The sequence below is a fragment of the Pseudopodoces humilis genome, chromosome 6 (assembly GCF_049639895.1).
Source record: "Pseudopodoces humilis isolate 2021_Gansu_Grassland_sample_001 chromosome 6, ASM4963989v1, whole genome shotgun sequence".
In the NCBI taxonomy this organism is placed as follows: Eukaryota; Metazoa; Chordata; class Aves; order Passeriformes; family Paridae; genus Pseudopodoces; species Pseudopodoces humilis.
In genome coordinates, this window is record NC_142205.1 from 71647911 (window position 1) to 71662521 (window position 14611).

At 45.5% G+C, this 14611-nt stretch overlaps 2 protein-coding genes across 5 annotated transcripts in view; both read right to left on the reverse strand.

Annotated features, from left to right (window-relative positions):
• Positions 1–7177, reverse strand: part of LOC102107685 (methylenetetrahydrofolate dehydrogenase (NADP+ dependent) 2 like) — a 35450-nt gene extending 28273 nt beyond the window's left edge. For 2 of the 4 annotated variants that reach the window (XM_088057118.1, XM_005531742.3), the window contains exons 1-4: positions 7037–7177; positions 5200–5384; positions 4743–4865; positions 415–567 (exon numbers count right to left, since the gene is read on the reverse strand). In XM_088057118.1, coding sequence (XP_087913244.1) covers positions 415–567; positions 4743–4865; positions 5200–5384; positions 7037–7176 — 601 coding nt within the window. In that variant the 5' untranslated portion in view covers position 7177. Of the gene's footprint in view, positions 1–414; positions 568–4742; positions 4866–5199; positions 5385–5806; positions 5855–7036 lie in introns of all 4 variants that reach the window. The other 2 variants (XM_088057117.1, XM_088057116.1) reach the window with 2 other exon arrangements.
• Positions 7178–12631: 5454 nt separating this feature from the next.
• Positions 12632–14323, reverse strand: LOC102111299 (growth-regulated alpha protein-like). Its single transcript, XM_014260403.2, has 4 exons — positions 14253–14323; positions 14004–14130; positions 13838–13921; positions 12632–13478 (listed from the first exon to the last, which is right to left on the reverse strand). The coding sequence occupies exons 1-4, from the start codon at positions 14305–14307 to the stop codon at positions 13460–13462; spliced, it is 285 nt and encodes a 94-aa protein (XP_014115878.2). The 5' UTR covers positions 14308–14323; the 3' UTR covers positions 12632–13459.
• Between the last annotated feature and the right edge of the window lie 288 nt (positions 14324–14611).

The following is a 14611-nucleotide window of genomic DNA, read 5'->3' on the forward strand; positions in this document are numbered from 1 at the left end:
CAAATACTGAATACATATGCATTTTCCCCCTTTCAGTACTGAATTAAGTGCTCCCATTTTCTGATCTTGTTTTTTGCCCCTTCTCCACAAGAACTTACGCATTCAAATCTCCTATTTGACAATAATCATGGTGCCAAGAACAGCACAGAAAATTCCCCCAAAACTATAAAATTCAGGAAGTTACTGAAGTGTTCCAGCAAGTACTACTGTCTACACTTGACCAGTAGCCCTGCTGATGGCACAAGAGCCCATCTAGTTGGCAGCTCATTATTATTCAGATTATTACTCTAAACGTTTGCTCTTCAATCAGCCCAAAGCATTTAGGGATAACCCAGACCTTTCAGCTCACGGCTGAGCTAATCCTTTGTTGGTCTGCCAGGACAAAAGGATTTTGAGGCCAGGCGAGTCCCTTACCCGTCCGTTTTATGATTTCCCAGACGGCAGCAGCAGTGGCAGGGATTATGGAAGGCTGGTCCAGACACAGACGTCCAACATTGATGATGTGGAAGCCATCCACGTCCTTTTCAGGGGCGATGGCGTTACAGACCATCCGCTCATCGATGTGACCTAGGGGGCACACAGCTCTCAGCTACAGCTCCTGCACTTGCCAGGTGCCATCAATACCAACAGAGTCATTACACACACCAGCACACAGCCCGGTAATTAACGGCCAGGGTAATTAATCACTGCCCTTGATTGAACAAGCTACACTCCCCCTAGAGGCACTTCCACCTTTTCAAGCAGTTTACTGAAAATTAGGTTAAGGCATTTGTCGCAGTGCTAATAACAACAGATTCTGTCTAAACATGAGAGCCCAGAACTCAGCTGAGAACGAGGACAGTAATTATAAGAAGAAATGTTTAAGCAAGTCACGTCAGAGTCACTTCTGCAATCTGGAAGTCTTAAATATGAAGCAGCTCAAAAACCCCAACAAACCACAGGAGAACAGTTATATGCATTTTTCTGGTTTCTAAGCCCACAGAGCATACCTGAGCTAATTTTTAAACAAATTCATGGAAATCTCAAGCTGAAATAACTTGGCAGGTCTAGCCTTCCTCTTCTAACAATATTATTTTTTTAGTCAACTGTTGATCAGTAGGACCAAAACATATCCTGCTTCATTAGAAAACTGAGAATACACAAAACTCCTTGATATTGGTGATCTCAGAACACTGAATATGGCTTAAATGGCATTGCCTGCACCTAATTTCATATTCATATCTATTCAAAGTGAGTATTTTTCATGTGCACTAATGATATGGGAGAGTTCTGTAACTGCTTAAAGCTTATACTGAATAAACTTTAGTACAGATTATGAAAAAAATGTGTGTTTGCCAGACCCCTCTGTGCAGAGTTACAAGCCCAAGAGTAAACCTGCAGTGCCAAACACCCCCGAGGAACAGCTCCACAGAACATCCCATACTGGCCCAAAAAGTAAACTGAGTATCAACAAAGAAATTCAGATGTTGCCAGTAAAATATTTTAGAGACACAAACAGGATGTTCTAATTCAGTAGGATTTTGCGGTTTTGCATTAAAAGGAGCTATATAATTACAAGATAGGCATGTAATAAATTTTAAACCATGGTAATCTCCTGTTAAAAGATTTCCAATTAAAAAAACCCTAAAGTTAAACCAGGCTGCAATAATTTACAATTTGATTCTCTATTTTTCGACGAGAGGAAGTTTCCTTCAGAATCCTAATGAGAAAAGACTTCAGAAATCAAGATATTAAATACATTGATGAAAGAACTGAAACTTGCCTCACAGAGACTGAAAGCAACCATAACCTTGTTTTTATGTAAACTTGGGGATTAAAGAAAAACAAACAAAAAACCAACAAAACAAGAAATGTGAAGTAACCTATTAAATGGCTTTTGCAAAAGAGAACTTGTTACCCTTAGGCAAGTCAGTTGTTCATGCAACACAAACTTGGCATCCATGCTTTTCCTTGTGCCTGGGATGAGGAGAGGACTGCTCTGAAAAACACCTCCTCCACACTGTCTGTCTTTAGCTTCCCAGAAACAGATAGATAATAGACACAATTATGTAAAAGGAAAAAAATAAATAACTCATGCCATACAAGGATATTTTCCACACTCAAAACTGATTTGCAGAATTCCAGAACAGGGTTTACAGTACTGGGAAGAAATGCAGCTGCACAGCTGGAGACAAGTGAGCTGTGAGCCTGAGAAGAGGATGTGGACACTTCCCTTCTTCAGGGAAGCTTTCAAAGCACTGTCCTGGGCAGGCCACCCCAAACCAACCAACCCAACTGCAGAGATAGCCACTATGTTATTTAATGAGCAGATTCTCTTGGCCCCAAGAAATGCCTTTTCCTGGTTTGCTCCCACATGACTTCTCGATTTCCAAAGGAATAAAATAATCCCTTCATTATCTTATTGTCAGTCTCATAAAACATCATCTGATACCCATACAAATTTCCTTGCTGTCATTCCAAGCCACTCTCCAGGCCAAGTTCCTCTCTGCACCTCGTCTCCCTTGTTAGCTCGACTTGCAGGACGACACTGGGCATCACTTGCCGAGCATTCGCACACAGACCAACTCCTGTTTAGACAACAACTGCCTCCTGTGCTGGCACATGAAAAATGAAGACTGCTTTTCAAAAGGGAAGACTAATGAAAATAACAACATAGCACAAAAGGCATTTGGAAAAAAGCAATGTACGGATTTTCACCTCCTGTCTCAAATAGATTAACATTTTGTGGCCATCTCCCAGGCAATTCCAACTAGGATACGGGAAAGTCTCCACAGAGCTGTCACAAGTAATGCACTCAAAAGGTGCACAGGAAAGCTGCTCTCCCCAGGCAAAGATGACAGTGCTCCAAGTTAAGCTGGCCCAGCTCACAACAGTGCAACGGAACTAAGCTATTTCTGGTTCCATTTTTAACCCAATGTTGATCAAAAGCCACACCTTGTGTGGTTTGCTGCAAAAAAGCCCCAAACTCACAACAACCTCAATTCTGGGATAAGCAGCCTCCACTGATGAAGTTTTCACTACTTCTAGGCTTTGCCTCCTTCCATTACAAGGCAAATAAAAAAAAAAAAATGGAAAATGAGCTAACTTAGCTTTTGGGCCCTTAGTTTATTAAGTTCCTTGGAGGAAAGAAATAAATAATTCAGTTATCTGAGTTATATTTGACATCTGTTATGGAAAGAACTTACTGAACATTTCCAATTCATGATAAATTGCACATTTAACTTCACTACACAGACTATAGTGCAATATCAACAAACTTCTGTTATTGATTAAATTGTTCCGGGGCTTTTCCTAACAAACAACAGCCATGCCTGTCTGACAGGTGGCATGGAGAATAATTAGTCTTCAAGTATTTATTGTGAAAGATGTGTCAGAGTTCTGGACAACAACCAATTTTAGGACTGACCCTTATTGAAGGACTTCAGCATTTCAGAGCAGAAGCATCAAACATTTCCACTGACACAGCCAGAATTATCTTCAGGCTTTTTTTCTTTTCTCACATGGATCAGGTTTAAACCCACCACATTTTAAAACCACAAGAAGCTGTGAACTGTGCTCTGGTGAAAGCAGACAGCTGGAGAGCAGACTGCAGTGACCCGATATCCTCCTCATAAACACAAAATGCATTTCTGCAAGCGGTACCTAATCATTTCCCAGGGTACCCTCACCACTAAGACACCTGACACCTCCCCTTTTTGGGAACACAGCACTGGACTGGGAGTCCAGCGCACAAGCCTGCACCCCTTGCTAGAGGCATCAGACAGGATGATCTCCATCCCTAGGCTGCCAGTGCTCTACCTTCCCGAGTTCTCATGGCTGTAATGAACCTTTGTTGATTTCACCACCTGCCACTGCTCATCCCAGAGATGTCTGCTCCAAGAGAACCGACCACATTACCTCAGCTCCTGCCTTCAAGGCCAGGATGTGGCTCCTTACCTGTGCTGTACTCCCACCTTGTGGCAAATCCATCTCAGTACATGGCCCGTTTACTTCCACCTAACACCAAGCACAAACCCTCCTCATCACAACCACTACTGTTTATTGCAAAATATTACAAGTGCAGCCAAAGCATTTTTTCCTCCATATCTCCCAGAACCTGCCCATTTTTGCTGTTTTATAGAGTTTCAGTTCAGTTTGGTTTTTTTTTTTTTTTGCAAAAAATACCACCTTGCCAGCTACTTCCCAGAGATACTTCAGTGAAACTTTATTACAAATTAGGAGAAGGTAAATAAAAAAAACCAAAAAAATTTAGTCAAGGCTTTTTAGGGCCTTTGCACAAAGTTCACCTGGAACTTTAGGGCCAACAAAGAAAGCATAAACAAATGTTTAAGGCAAAACACGGAATCACTATGAGAAAGGCTACGGCAACGTCTGCTACATGGCACAATTTTGCATGATATAGGGGATGAAAGCATGGAACTCCAGGCAAACCAGTGCAACATGTTAAAAAAATAAAGAAGATTACACTGGATAAATTCTGTGAAATGCCTTGAAACACCACCCTGGTTGATCATTAAAAAAGGCAAGTTTTACACATGAAATTATTCTCAGGATTTGTTTTTTTCTTTAAAATGAATCGCACATCCAACAAAAAAAAAATAAATTAACAGCTAACCCTTCCTTATGCATGTCCTCTTTCAAGAGTTTGTTGTGTCCCCGAGGTTCACTTGCAGCCCAGACCTACTGAACTCTTTGCTCTTACATGGACTGTGTATGAGGAATGGGACAAAGATGTCACATACCTGGGAGAGGCAGCTGAACTAATAAACCACTAACTCTTGAATCCTTGTTGAGCTTGGCTGTCATATCCAGGAGCTCTTCCTGTGAAATGTCTTTAGGCCTCAGTATGATCTCACTAGAAATGCCTGATAAAAACAAAAACAAAACCAACAAGAAGACAGGTTAGAATAAGGAAACTGAGTGATGTGCAGCTTAGTCCTTTAGTCCAAAAATCTGATTCTTAACAATTGCTTCCAAACACTATTTAAAGACTCAAAATGAAATTTATGGCTCCCACTCAAATCACATTAAAACTACCTTCTTCATACATCCATGCAACTCCTGAGGTCCATCAGAGAAAACATGGAAGACATTGGCACAAAATTTAATTAGCACACTAAGGAAATTCCTCCTGCTTTAGTTTTTTCTTTTTAAATAAGAGTATCTTGCCCTTGCCCAAGGAACACTTATATGACATACCCACGGCTGCAGCTGCTTTTATCTTGTTCCTGACATAGATGTGACTGGCTGGATTGTCTCCTACTAAGATGACAGTGAGGTGAGGCCTCTGGTTCCCAGCGGATATCCACGACTCCACATCCCTTCGGACCTCTTTCAAAACCTGGTGAGCAAGCTTTGTCCCTGAGATAACGGTTGCTTCGTCACTATAGAGATAAAAAATTAGACAACATTGAGGTCTACAATTTCACCAGGAAGGAGACACCTTTAAAAGTGTGTGATCTACCATTTTAGACACTGCCAAATGTCTTGATTCACGTGCTAGCATTTCAAATATTATTTGGAAAACATTAACACGTTACAAATCTACAAGGGAAAAGAAGTGCTTTCCCACTCTCTCGTCTGAAGAGCACGGATGTGCCATCAGTGCACATGGAAGAGGAGCTCATCAACCACAACTCACCTTCACAACACACTTAGCCAGCCTCCTAAACTTACATTAACTCCTGCATTTGGAATAAATCATGAAAACGTTCTTATGCCCTTAGGTTTTACTGATTTAAGGAAAGTTACCCCCTTGCCTCCTGCAATTTCCTTAAAAATAGATTTAACATAGGACTATACACACCATTTTTTGTCCAAGCCTCAACGATGTATTTCTCTTGTTTCATAGCTGCTAGGAAGGAAGTCAGGAAATAGCGTTTCTCGCATTTGTAAAACATAAAAATAGCAAACACTGAAATACATTGACATTTCTTAGGTTTAGACCTAAATAGTCTAAGTCCTTTAGTCCTTTATTTTCTCCAAACAGAAAATTCTTGTTGTTTATGAATCTGGTGACTTGCAGGGCGTGACAGAAACAAAGATCTGTACTGCTATTTTAGATCAATTTGTACTCTAAAAGCCTGAGATAATATTGAGCATCACAACATGTCCCACACCCCATAAAAACCTGTGGAAATTTATTAGTGCAGTAACATCTAGGTTTTGTAGAACTGGAAAATACAGTTACTAGCAGTGCAGAAAAGAAGTAGGACATGCACTGGTGCAGAAAGACAGCTGTTTCTCCCAAAACTGTCAGAATCAATTCTCAATACACAGAACATCCAAGGGGGCAGATGCTTATTTCAATGGCTGTTCAGTTCACTCATCTTTTCATTCTTGAAATCATGAAGATAGTGTTTTCAGCATTGACACTTGTGACCTGCTGAATCTCTTAAGTCAGCTTCCAGCCAGGTCTTAAGACAACGACATACAAAAGAAAAGGTTCACAAGCAGGAGCTCAGAGAGACACTCCCATGCACACCCAGGCAAGAGCCCAGAGCTGTAGTGCTGCAAAACCAGAATCCCTTTGCACACAATGCAATAAATTAGACACGGGGGGCGATTACTGTCAAGACACTGATCCCCACTGCACCAAAGCATGCCCTGTTTGCCACCAAATGATGAATTTATACAATAATTCTGTATAAATCCACGGACGGGTTCTTTAAGGTACCGGGAGCAAGCCACGGTGTACTCACAGATGCCCCTCTGGGAGGGGGCAGGAAGGTCACATCACAAAGGCCACTTCAATTTAAAGAGCACCGCTTAAACCCCCGATGGATCACCAAGGCCAGGGCCACGGCCCGCTGGCCGCCCGCTCTTCCCCGTTTCCCCGGGAAGGACCGCGGAGCTCAGCGGGGATCCGTGGGCATCCACACCGAAGGGCGATCGAGGAGGACCCGAGCCCGCTGATCCCCCAGGCGTTCCGCGCCCTTTGGACCCGCCGCGCCATGAGGGGTACGAGGATGGAGGAGGAGGATGAGGAAAGGGAGGTGAATGAAGAGAAGGAAAATATCCGATAGGCGCAAGGTACCTGGCGGCGCTGCGAGGGGAGCTGCTGGTGCTGCGAGCAAGGGCTCGCCACCGCCTCAGGGGCGCCCAGCCCGGGCGCAGCAGCGCGGCAGAGGAGGACGAGGCGGAGGAGAAGGAGATAGCCGCGCCGGCCGCCGCCATTTCTGTGCGTCCTCACGGGCGGAAGCGCCGCCGCAACCAATGGACGAGGGGAGCAGGCGGGGCCAGCGCCGGCGCCGGGATCGCGGCCAGAGCGGGCGGAGCTCAGGGACGGCGGGAGCTGAGGGAAGGGCGGGCCTGAGGGAGGGGAGGCTCTCAGGCACGGGCGGAGCCGTGACACGGACGTCGAGCCGCAGGGTAGAGCTGGAGCCAGGCAAACGATGCCGCAAATACGGGCTTCGGCTGTAGCCTTCGGTTACCGTGAGCTGCTGCTCCCGTCGCAGTTTGGAGTGGGCAGACACAGAGCTCCACGGACAGGCATCCATGCCCCTCATATATATTCCCTACACCCCGGTCTTTTCTGAGGGGGAGGTCTCGTGGAATTGCTTGCAACTTGTATATTGGTGCCTTCTGTCACGTTAAATAGCAGATTTTATAGTAAAATATCGTCCGTGCAGAGGGGAAGCAGAAAACAAAACAATACCTGAAATAGCATATTAAAAGCAGGCCAAAATAATAACAGCACCCTCACCACCCTACTGGCAGTGGGAAAATTCCTTTATAAAGTTAGGAAAATCTTTGGAAAGGTGCATCAACTTAGTGAGACTTTTCGTTCTGCTACGGGCCTGGCAAAGTTTTTTTACCAGTTCGGTGTTTCCAAAAGGAACGTGGCTCAAGTGCTTCCACAGAGAGTGTGCCTGCTGGGTTTTAATGGCTTGGCCTTTCTAAAATATTATTCTTATCAAAATATACCCTAGATAAAAGCACCCCATTATCTGCCACTCACCCGGTCCTGCCGCTTTTCCCGGCTCCTGCCCTCACGGCTCGGTGGCGGCGCCACTCCCACCTGTGCACTCCGGCCGACATGGCTGCGGCCCCCACAGCCTTCTTCTTCTCCTTCTTCTCCGCCCTGCTACCCCCAGGCCGGGCGCAGCTCAGGGGCCGGCCAACCTTCACCTTCCTCCCGGCTCCCAGGGCCGGCTGCAGCGCCAGCAGAGCTCCCTCGCAGCGCCCATCGGGGAGTTTTCCTCCTCGCTCCTTCCCCCCTGTCCCCCTGTCCCCCCGGTGCCCCCGGTCCCCTCACGCCGCGGCGGGAAGCGCGCGACGGGCAAAAAGGGCGCGAAACGCCTGAGGGGACGGCGAGGAACATTTTATCGGTATTTGGTGGGACATCCATCGGCCCTTGTCTGACAGGAAAAAACACACAAGGTCATCAAGGGTAAGGTAGAGACTTTCAAATCTCTGCTGGGAACAAAATTTCTGCTGTTTAAAAAAACCTCAAAAACCCAGATGTGAAGAGTCGGGAACTCTGTAGCTGTAGGGACATTATTGCTACAGTGTGTCTAATTTCCCACAAAGAATGTGGTAACATTGTGAATTTATGGAAGGGAATACCAACTGTAACACGGGCACAACTCTCTTGGAGTCTATAAAATTTTCAAGATGCTTTGAAAAAGTACACACACTTTCAATAAGGTAAATGCCACGACCTTAGAGAGGGTTACATAGATAACATCAGGAATACAACATCTTTGCTGAACTTTTAACATGGAAAAAGTACATTGAAAATTGAGACCTGACATGTAATTTTCTGGGTTTTTTTTTAGTTATGTGACTGTCCCGGAGTGAAGTTACTTTTTGGTATTGTCTGTAAATGAGTGTTATCCCAAACCTTAAAGTCATCTGGTGAATAGATCAAATAGATCAAAACCAAAGAAGAATGGTTTGGCAAGTGACAAGGGAATGGAAATAACAGGTATGGGGATTGCTGGGAACTTCAATGTGGATTTGATTTGTTTTAAATTCATAAAGACATCTTTGGTTGACTTCAGCAGCAGTGCTAATTTTATCTGCATACCCAAGTAAAAGCAACATAAAATGTTGTGTTCGTTTTGATGATTTGTTATCAGAAAAAAAATAATTTCAATCTGTGGTTTTTTTTTCTTTAAATAGAATAAGCTTTAATGTAAGATCCACAGGAAGATCCCCTTATCACACAGAATTTTTAATGTGCGGTTAGACTACACACTAGAACTCTTGGCAACATCTGTAATTCTTAACGATTCTTTTAGAATAACCCAAAAGACGGGTTAAACCCAATTAGGATACGTCCATCAATCTTTAGAGAAGCTTCCTAGGGCTGACAATCCCTGCTCTCTGCTGTTATGGTCCTGGCAAGGAGCTCAAGCACCGACGAGACACCTCACTGTCGCTCCTGCAGAGTCCTATAATGAGTCACAGTCGTGGAAAAGCAAATATTCCTCTCTATTACAAACGGAGCTGATCTGAACCGCTCTGGAAAATGGCAAAGCCTCAGCAAGAACCTGCTTAAATTTAGAGCGCATTTTACGCTCCTTGCCGTCTGCCTGGTTTGTTTGTCTAATGATGAAAACCGGTGAAAAAGTCAAAATAGCACTCACTTCTGCAAATATCTGAGAGAACTGGGAGACTGTGACTATATAGAAAGAGTTGTTACTACTTCTAGGAGGAATAGTTATGATTGTCTATTACTTATTTTGTAGTACAGAAACTGCTATTTCAGATAAATCAGATCAAAATGATTTCCTTGTTTCTCCATGAAAACATGCATTTAAGTGATCCAGTAATATTTGTGAGTGGCATTATAGATGTTTATCACTGCTTTTACTGATACTTAGTTAATTTCTAAAAGTAGTTTAGAACCTTTGTTTCACCTTCGATGTCCCACCAAATACCGATAAAATGTTCCTCGCCGTCCCCTCAGGCGTTTCGCGCCCTTTTTGCCCGTCGCGCGCTTCCCGCCGCGGCGTGAGGGGACCGGGGGCACCGGGGGGACCGGGGGACAGGGGGGAAGGAGCGAGGAGAAAAACTCCCCGATGGGCGCTGCGAGGGGCTCTGCTGGCGCTGCAGCCGGCCCTGGGAGCCGGGAGGAAGGTGAAGGTTGGCCGACCCCTGCCGGCCCGGGGGCAGCAGGGCGGAGAAGAAGGAGAAGAAGAAGGAGAAGAAGAAGAAGGCTGTGGGGGCCGCAGCCAAGTCGGCCGGGGCGCACAGGTGGGAGTGGCGCCGCCACCGAGCCGTGAGGGGAGGAGCCGGGACGGGCGGAGCTGAGGGCGGAGGAGTTCATCTAGGTAAGTGTCCGCAATCATTTGGGAGTTTTCTTTAAGAAAACTTGTCTGCTTTTTTTTGCAGAGGGCGTAAGAACCTGCTTTTTATTTATCCTGACCGTGGAAACCCCTTTCAGTGTAGCGCCTTCACTTGCAATGTGTTCAGCTTCTGTAATCAAATAGTAGTGGTGAAAAACCCCAAACTCTGCAATTATTGTTGCTGTCTTGTCGGGTGACAGCTTCTGAGTGCGCTCTTTGTCTGTGGAAGAGGATAGTGAGCTCAGATCCATGGAACAAGGTGTTCGGCTGGGTTTTTGCAGAAGCAGATGTTCCTCTATTTTTAGTGTTAAATGGAATATATTTTTCAAGGACTTTTCCTATAAAGGTCTAGACAGGTCTTTGTAAGCGACTGACATGTTATTCAGACCGTGACAGTCATAATTTTTGAGTACCCTTGCAGAGTAAGAATGTTTATTTTCTCCATGAAAGCATTTTGCTTCCTTAGTCTGCAGCTATGGAGACCTAAGCAATCTCCTATTCATTCCTCCAAATATTTTATAAATGCTTTTGGTTCATCAAGTTCGTTACATTATAGTACAAAATATGCTATTTACTCAAAGCTGGAACTTTACATGGAAACCAAACTCTCTTTCCAGTTCCATGGGAAAAAAAAAAAACAACCCAAACAATTTCAAGAGTTAAATGTAGTTTTAAGTTGCAATGGTAGTCTTACTGTGACTTTGTACATTTGTCTTATCTACAGGCACTTATGTGAACCTCATAGGGTGCAGTGAAGATTAACCTTATTCATGCTTAATATCTTGAGAATTTCAGAGAATGGATGATAACGATTCCCGAGCCCCATGAGGACTTCAAAACCCTGAGAGGCTTTTGATGTGTCCTGTTTTACTAGCATTTTTTTCTTGGGCAATGTACTTTCCTGCTGAAAACTGGGTGGGAGGCAAAAATCCGGAGTTGCACAAGACATTTCCATTGCTGTTTTAGTAGATTGACTTGCATCTGAAGAAAAACATATGACATAGAGCAGAAGGGAAGAACTGTAGAAGTTTGTAGTGAGCCATGGTTTTCAAAAATAGCATATAAAATAGGCATCTATTTCTGCAGGTAAATTTGACATTTCAGCTTCTAAAAGAATCTGGTTATTGTCAGCATTTTAGTCATGGTCTTTGGGGTGTACTAGGCAGGGAAAGTGAAAAATCTGCCTTGGGATTTTGCAAATATCTGCTGCTCTGATAAAGTGAAGCTGGATGTAGTTCTCTCTGGAATTCCTGAGACAGACATGGTGTAACAGGGCAGTGGGGTCATGTCAGAAAGACACCATTCCCAGGGGAAAGCCATTATGTGTGCAGACACACTGGAGTTTTTTGAGAGGTGGCCAGTGCAGGCAGGACTTTCTCAAGGTTCTGAAGAGGGAGCGACAGTTTCAGGTCACCTTTAAATGGCAGGGAAAAAATGGTGACAAGGAAACGGAAGAACTCTACCCATGGGTGGGTAAAGGAGACAGATTTCCGTACAGCTGCATTTGTCTGTCCCATGTTCTGGGGATGAGCCAAGCTTTCCTCAGGTGTCACAGGAGAACTCACCCATGTCAGCAAGGCCAGGATGTGGTTATGCTTTCAGACAAGGTTTTGTTGGACAGCAGTAGATTTGTCTGTCACTAAACAAGTACCGTGACCCTAGTGACAAGAGATTGTTTGTCCTAGGAATGTGCACTGAAGGATCCAGACAAGGGGATGCTTGGCTTTCAGAAGTGTCAGCTGGGACCTGAGCATTTTTTTCTTTTCTGGGAACAAATTAACTGTTGCAACCTTTTCCTGTCTCTTACCATAGAAAACACTGTTGCTCCTTCCCTCCCACCCAGCAAAATGTGTTTAAACAATGCCCACTTCAAGGTGAACCCAAATAGAAATTCCTGCAGATTGCAGGGGGTCACTACACCCATCCTGGGGTTAATCTCTCTTCATATCAGCAGCTCAGATCAGCTTCACATCAGAGGGTTGAAGCAATGTGCCTCTGAATGTAGAAACACTTTTGCTTGGTGCCAAGTGCCCCTGACACTTCAGAGAGAACTGATCTGCAGGTGTGTCCAGGAATCCCTGGGTACACAGAGGCCACTGCTTCCCTGCATCCCACTAGCCCAATGGGTACACAGGTCCATTTAACATGGAATTCACAAAAAGACAGGATATTTTTCAACAGGAAAAAAAATTTATTGCATCATATGTTTCGTTACATTATCAGGAGAAATCCACCTCTTTACATACAATTTTCCAAAGCAGAATAATGAAAATCAGTTATTCTTTATGAGTTATGACACTATGTCATACAAGTAGACACAAAATGTCTAAGTCACTCCAGAACATTTACTGTTCCTTTAGATCTTGCACATAAATACCAAATGCTTTAATGTAAACTCATTTAAAAACAAACCAGCTAACCAACCTCAACATGAACCGGTTAAAAACCAAACCAGGCATGGCACAACCCCCCACAATTTCATAGAAATTATTAAACTCTTCTAAGTATTGAATAGGGGCAAAAGACTTCAGAGGCAAAATTTGTGATTTCATTAGATGGTGTCTTGTGAAAAAAGGTCCAAGGCATTCTGCACTAAAGGCTGGTGCGTCCGAGTAGGAAAAAGAGATTTGGCGAAACATTCTTTCTTGAACCAGGTTTTATTCCCATGTGATCCTGAACAGGCACTGAAATGTTAAGTGCCAGACAGCACCCTTGTTATTCCTGACAGAAGGATTACCCCCAAGCACCGGCACAATCCATTCAAACCTCTCCTGTCACACTCTCTGCAGACATTTGCAAATTCTTCTTCACGATGGGCCTATCCTCTTCTCAGATATTAATGCTTAAGTTTTAAAATAACTTATTGGCAAATAGGATTTGGCAAGAAGGAGCTTGCACAAAGGCGGAGCAAGTTGTGAGATGTTGCTGAGAGGTGTCCAGCAAAGCTCCCACTGCCTTATCAAATGGGTTCAATCACTTAATCTCAGTCAATAAAACCGTACATAGGATTAGGAAATAACAAACACGAGGAGAGGGAACGAAACACAGAACATCTGATCTACAAACTCATCAAAACCAGAGAGCTGAGCTATTGTGTTCTCATAGCATCTGTTTCCTGTTATCTGGTGGCAAACAGGTAGCTTCATTCCGAAATACTCCTTCCCTCAGAGCTTGTTGGGTGAGCTGCAATGGGCAGAATTCAAATTGTAAAGCCAGCCAGGAAATTTTTTCATAGGTTTTCTTGCATACACCAGATAATAAATCCTACAGGAGTTGTGGAAAAGATGCCTGATGGTGATGATGGAACGTACTGTGGCTAGATTTGTAATTAATCAGGCATTTGTTGTGATACTCTCCCTGAAAACCTGCTGGGTTGTCTCCTCCCCAGCAAAGAAGCCGCTTTCTGGACACATTTTTGGCTTAATTAACCAGAATTCCCTACAGGAATCAGTAGCCGGATGTGGCTCATATTTCTCGGGTTTAAGCCCCTCCAAAAGCTAAGTTTGGCCCCAAGCGCTGGACACAGCTGGCCCGGCAGGTACCTGCGGAGGATCCTGGTGACCAGGAGCTTGACCCAGGCTGCGGAGGGGTTCAGGCAGACCATATGTCCCTGCTTCATCGTGGCACTGCGGGCGAGACAGGGACGGGCTGAGGCCGGGGACGGGGCCGGGGTCGGGGCCGGGGTCGGGGTCGGGGTCGGGCACTTACATGACCTCGGGTACGGCACAGTGTGGCCCCTCGGCGAGGAACTCCAGGCGGGCCATGCGCCGCGGCGGGATCACCTCCGACACGGTCCGCAGGCAGCGGCAGCGCAGCTCCCCGGCCAGCGGAGCACCTGGCAGGCGGGAGGAGCTCTCTGAGCCTCGGCCCCGGAACCCCCCGACCCTCCTGGCCCCTCAGACACCCCTGCCGAGGCCCGGCGGCGGAAGGATGGGTGAGCCCGGCTCGGCCGCTTACCCTGGCATAGAGCGGCGGCGGCCAGGAGGAGGAGGATGCGGAGGTGCGGGTTCATGGCTGGTGCTGGCGGCGGAGAGGGTGCAGAAGCCGGCGGGACGGCTCCCTTTCCCTCCCGTGCTTTTATTCCCTACAGGGAGCTGCCGGGGAATTTCCCGGAGTGGAGCCGGCGGGCAGTGCTCCTTTGGCCCCTTTCCATCGGTGGGTGTGCGACTCTAAAGGAGCAGGGCGGAGAGAGAGGAGCGGCCGCTCCCGGCACAGGGGATCCTTCTGGGAGCGAGGGAAGCGTGGTACTGCTCCTTCCCGAGAATCGCCCAGGATCCGCTGGGACCCCATTCTCTGAAAGGAGCTGAGGCTTTTTT

Excerpts from the sequence above, each read along its gene's own strand:
- LOC102111299 (XM_014260403.2), bottom strand. The coding sequence starts at position 14,307 with ATGAACCCGCACCTCCGCATCCTCCTCCTCCTGGCCGCCGCCGCTCTA. Across the intron at positions 14,131-14,252 it reads CGCCGCCGCTCTATGCCAGG|GTGCTCCGCTGGCCGGGGAG; the intron begins GTAAGCGGCCGA and ends CCCGCCTGCCAG. Across the intron at positions 13,922-14,003 it reads TGTGCCGTACCCGAGGTCAT|TGCCACGATGAAGCAGGGAC; the intron begins GTAAGTGCCCGA and ends TCTCGCCCGCAG.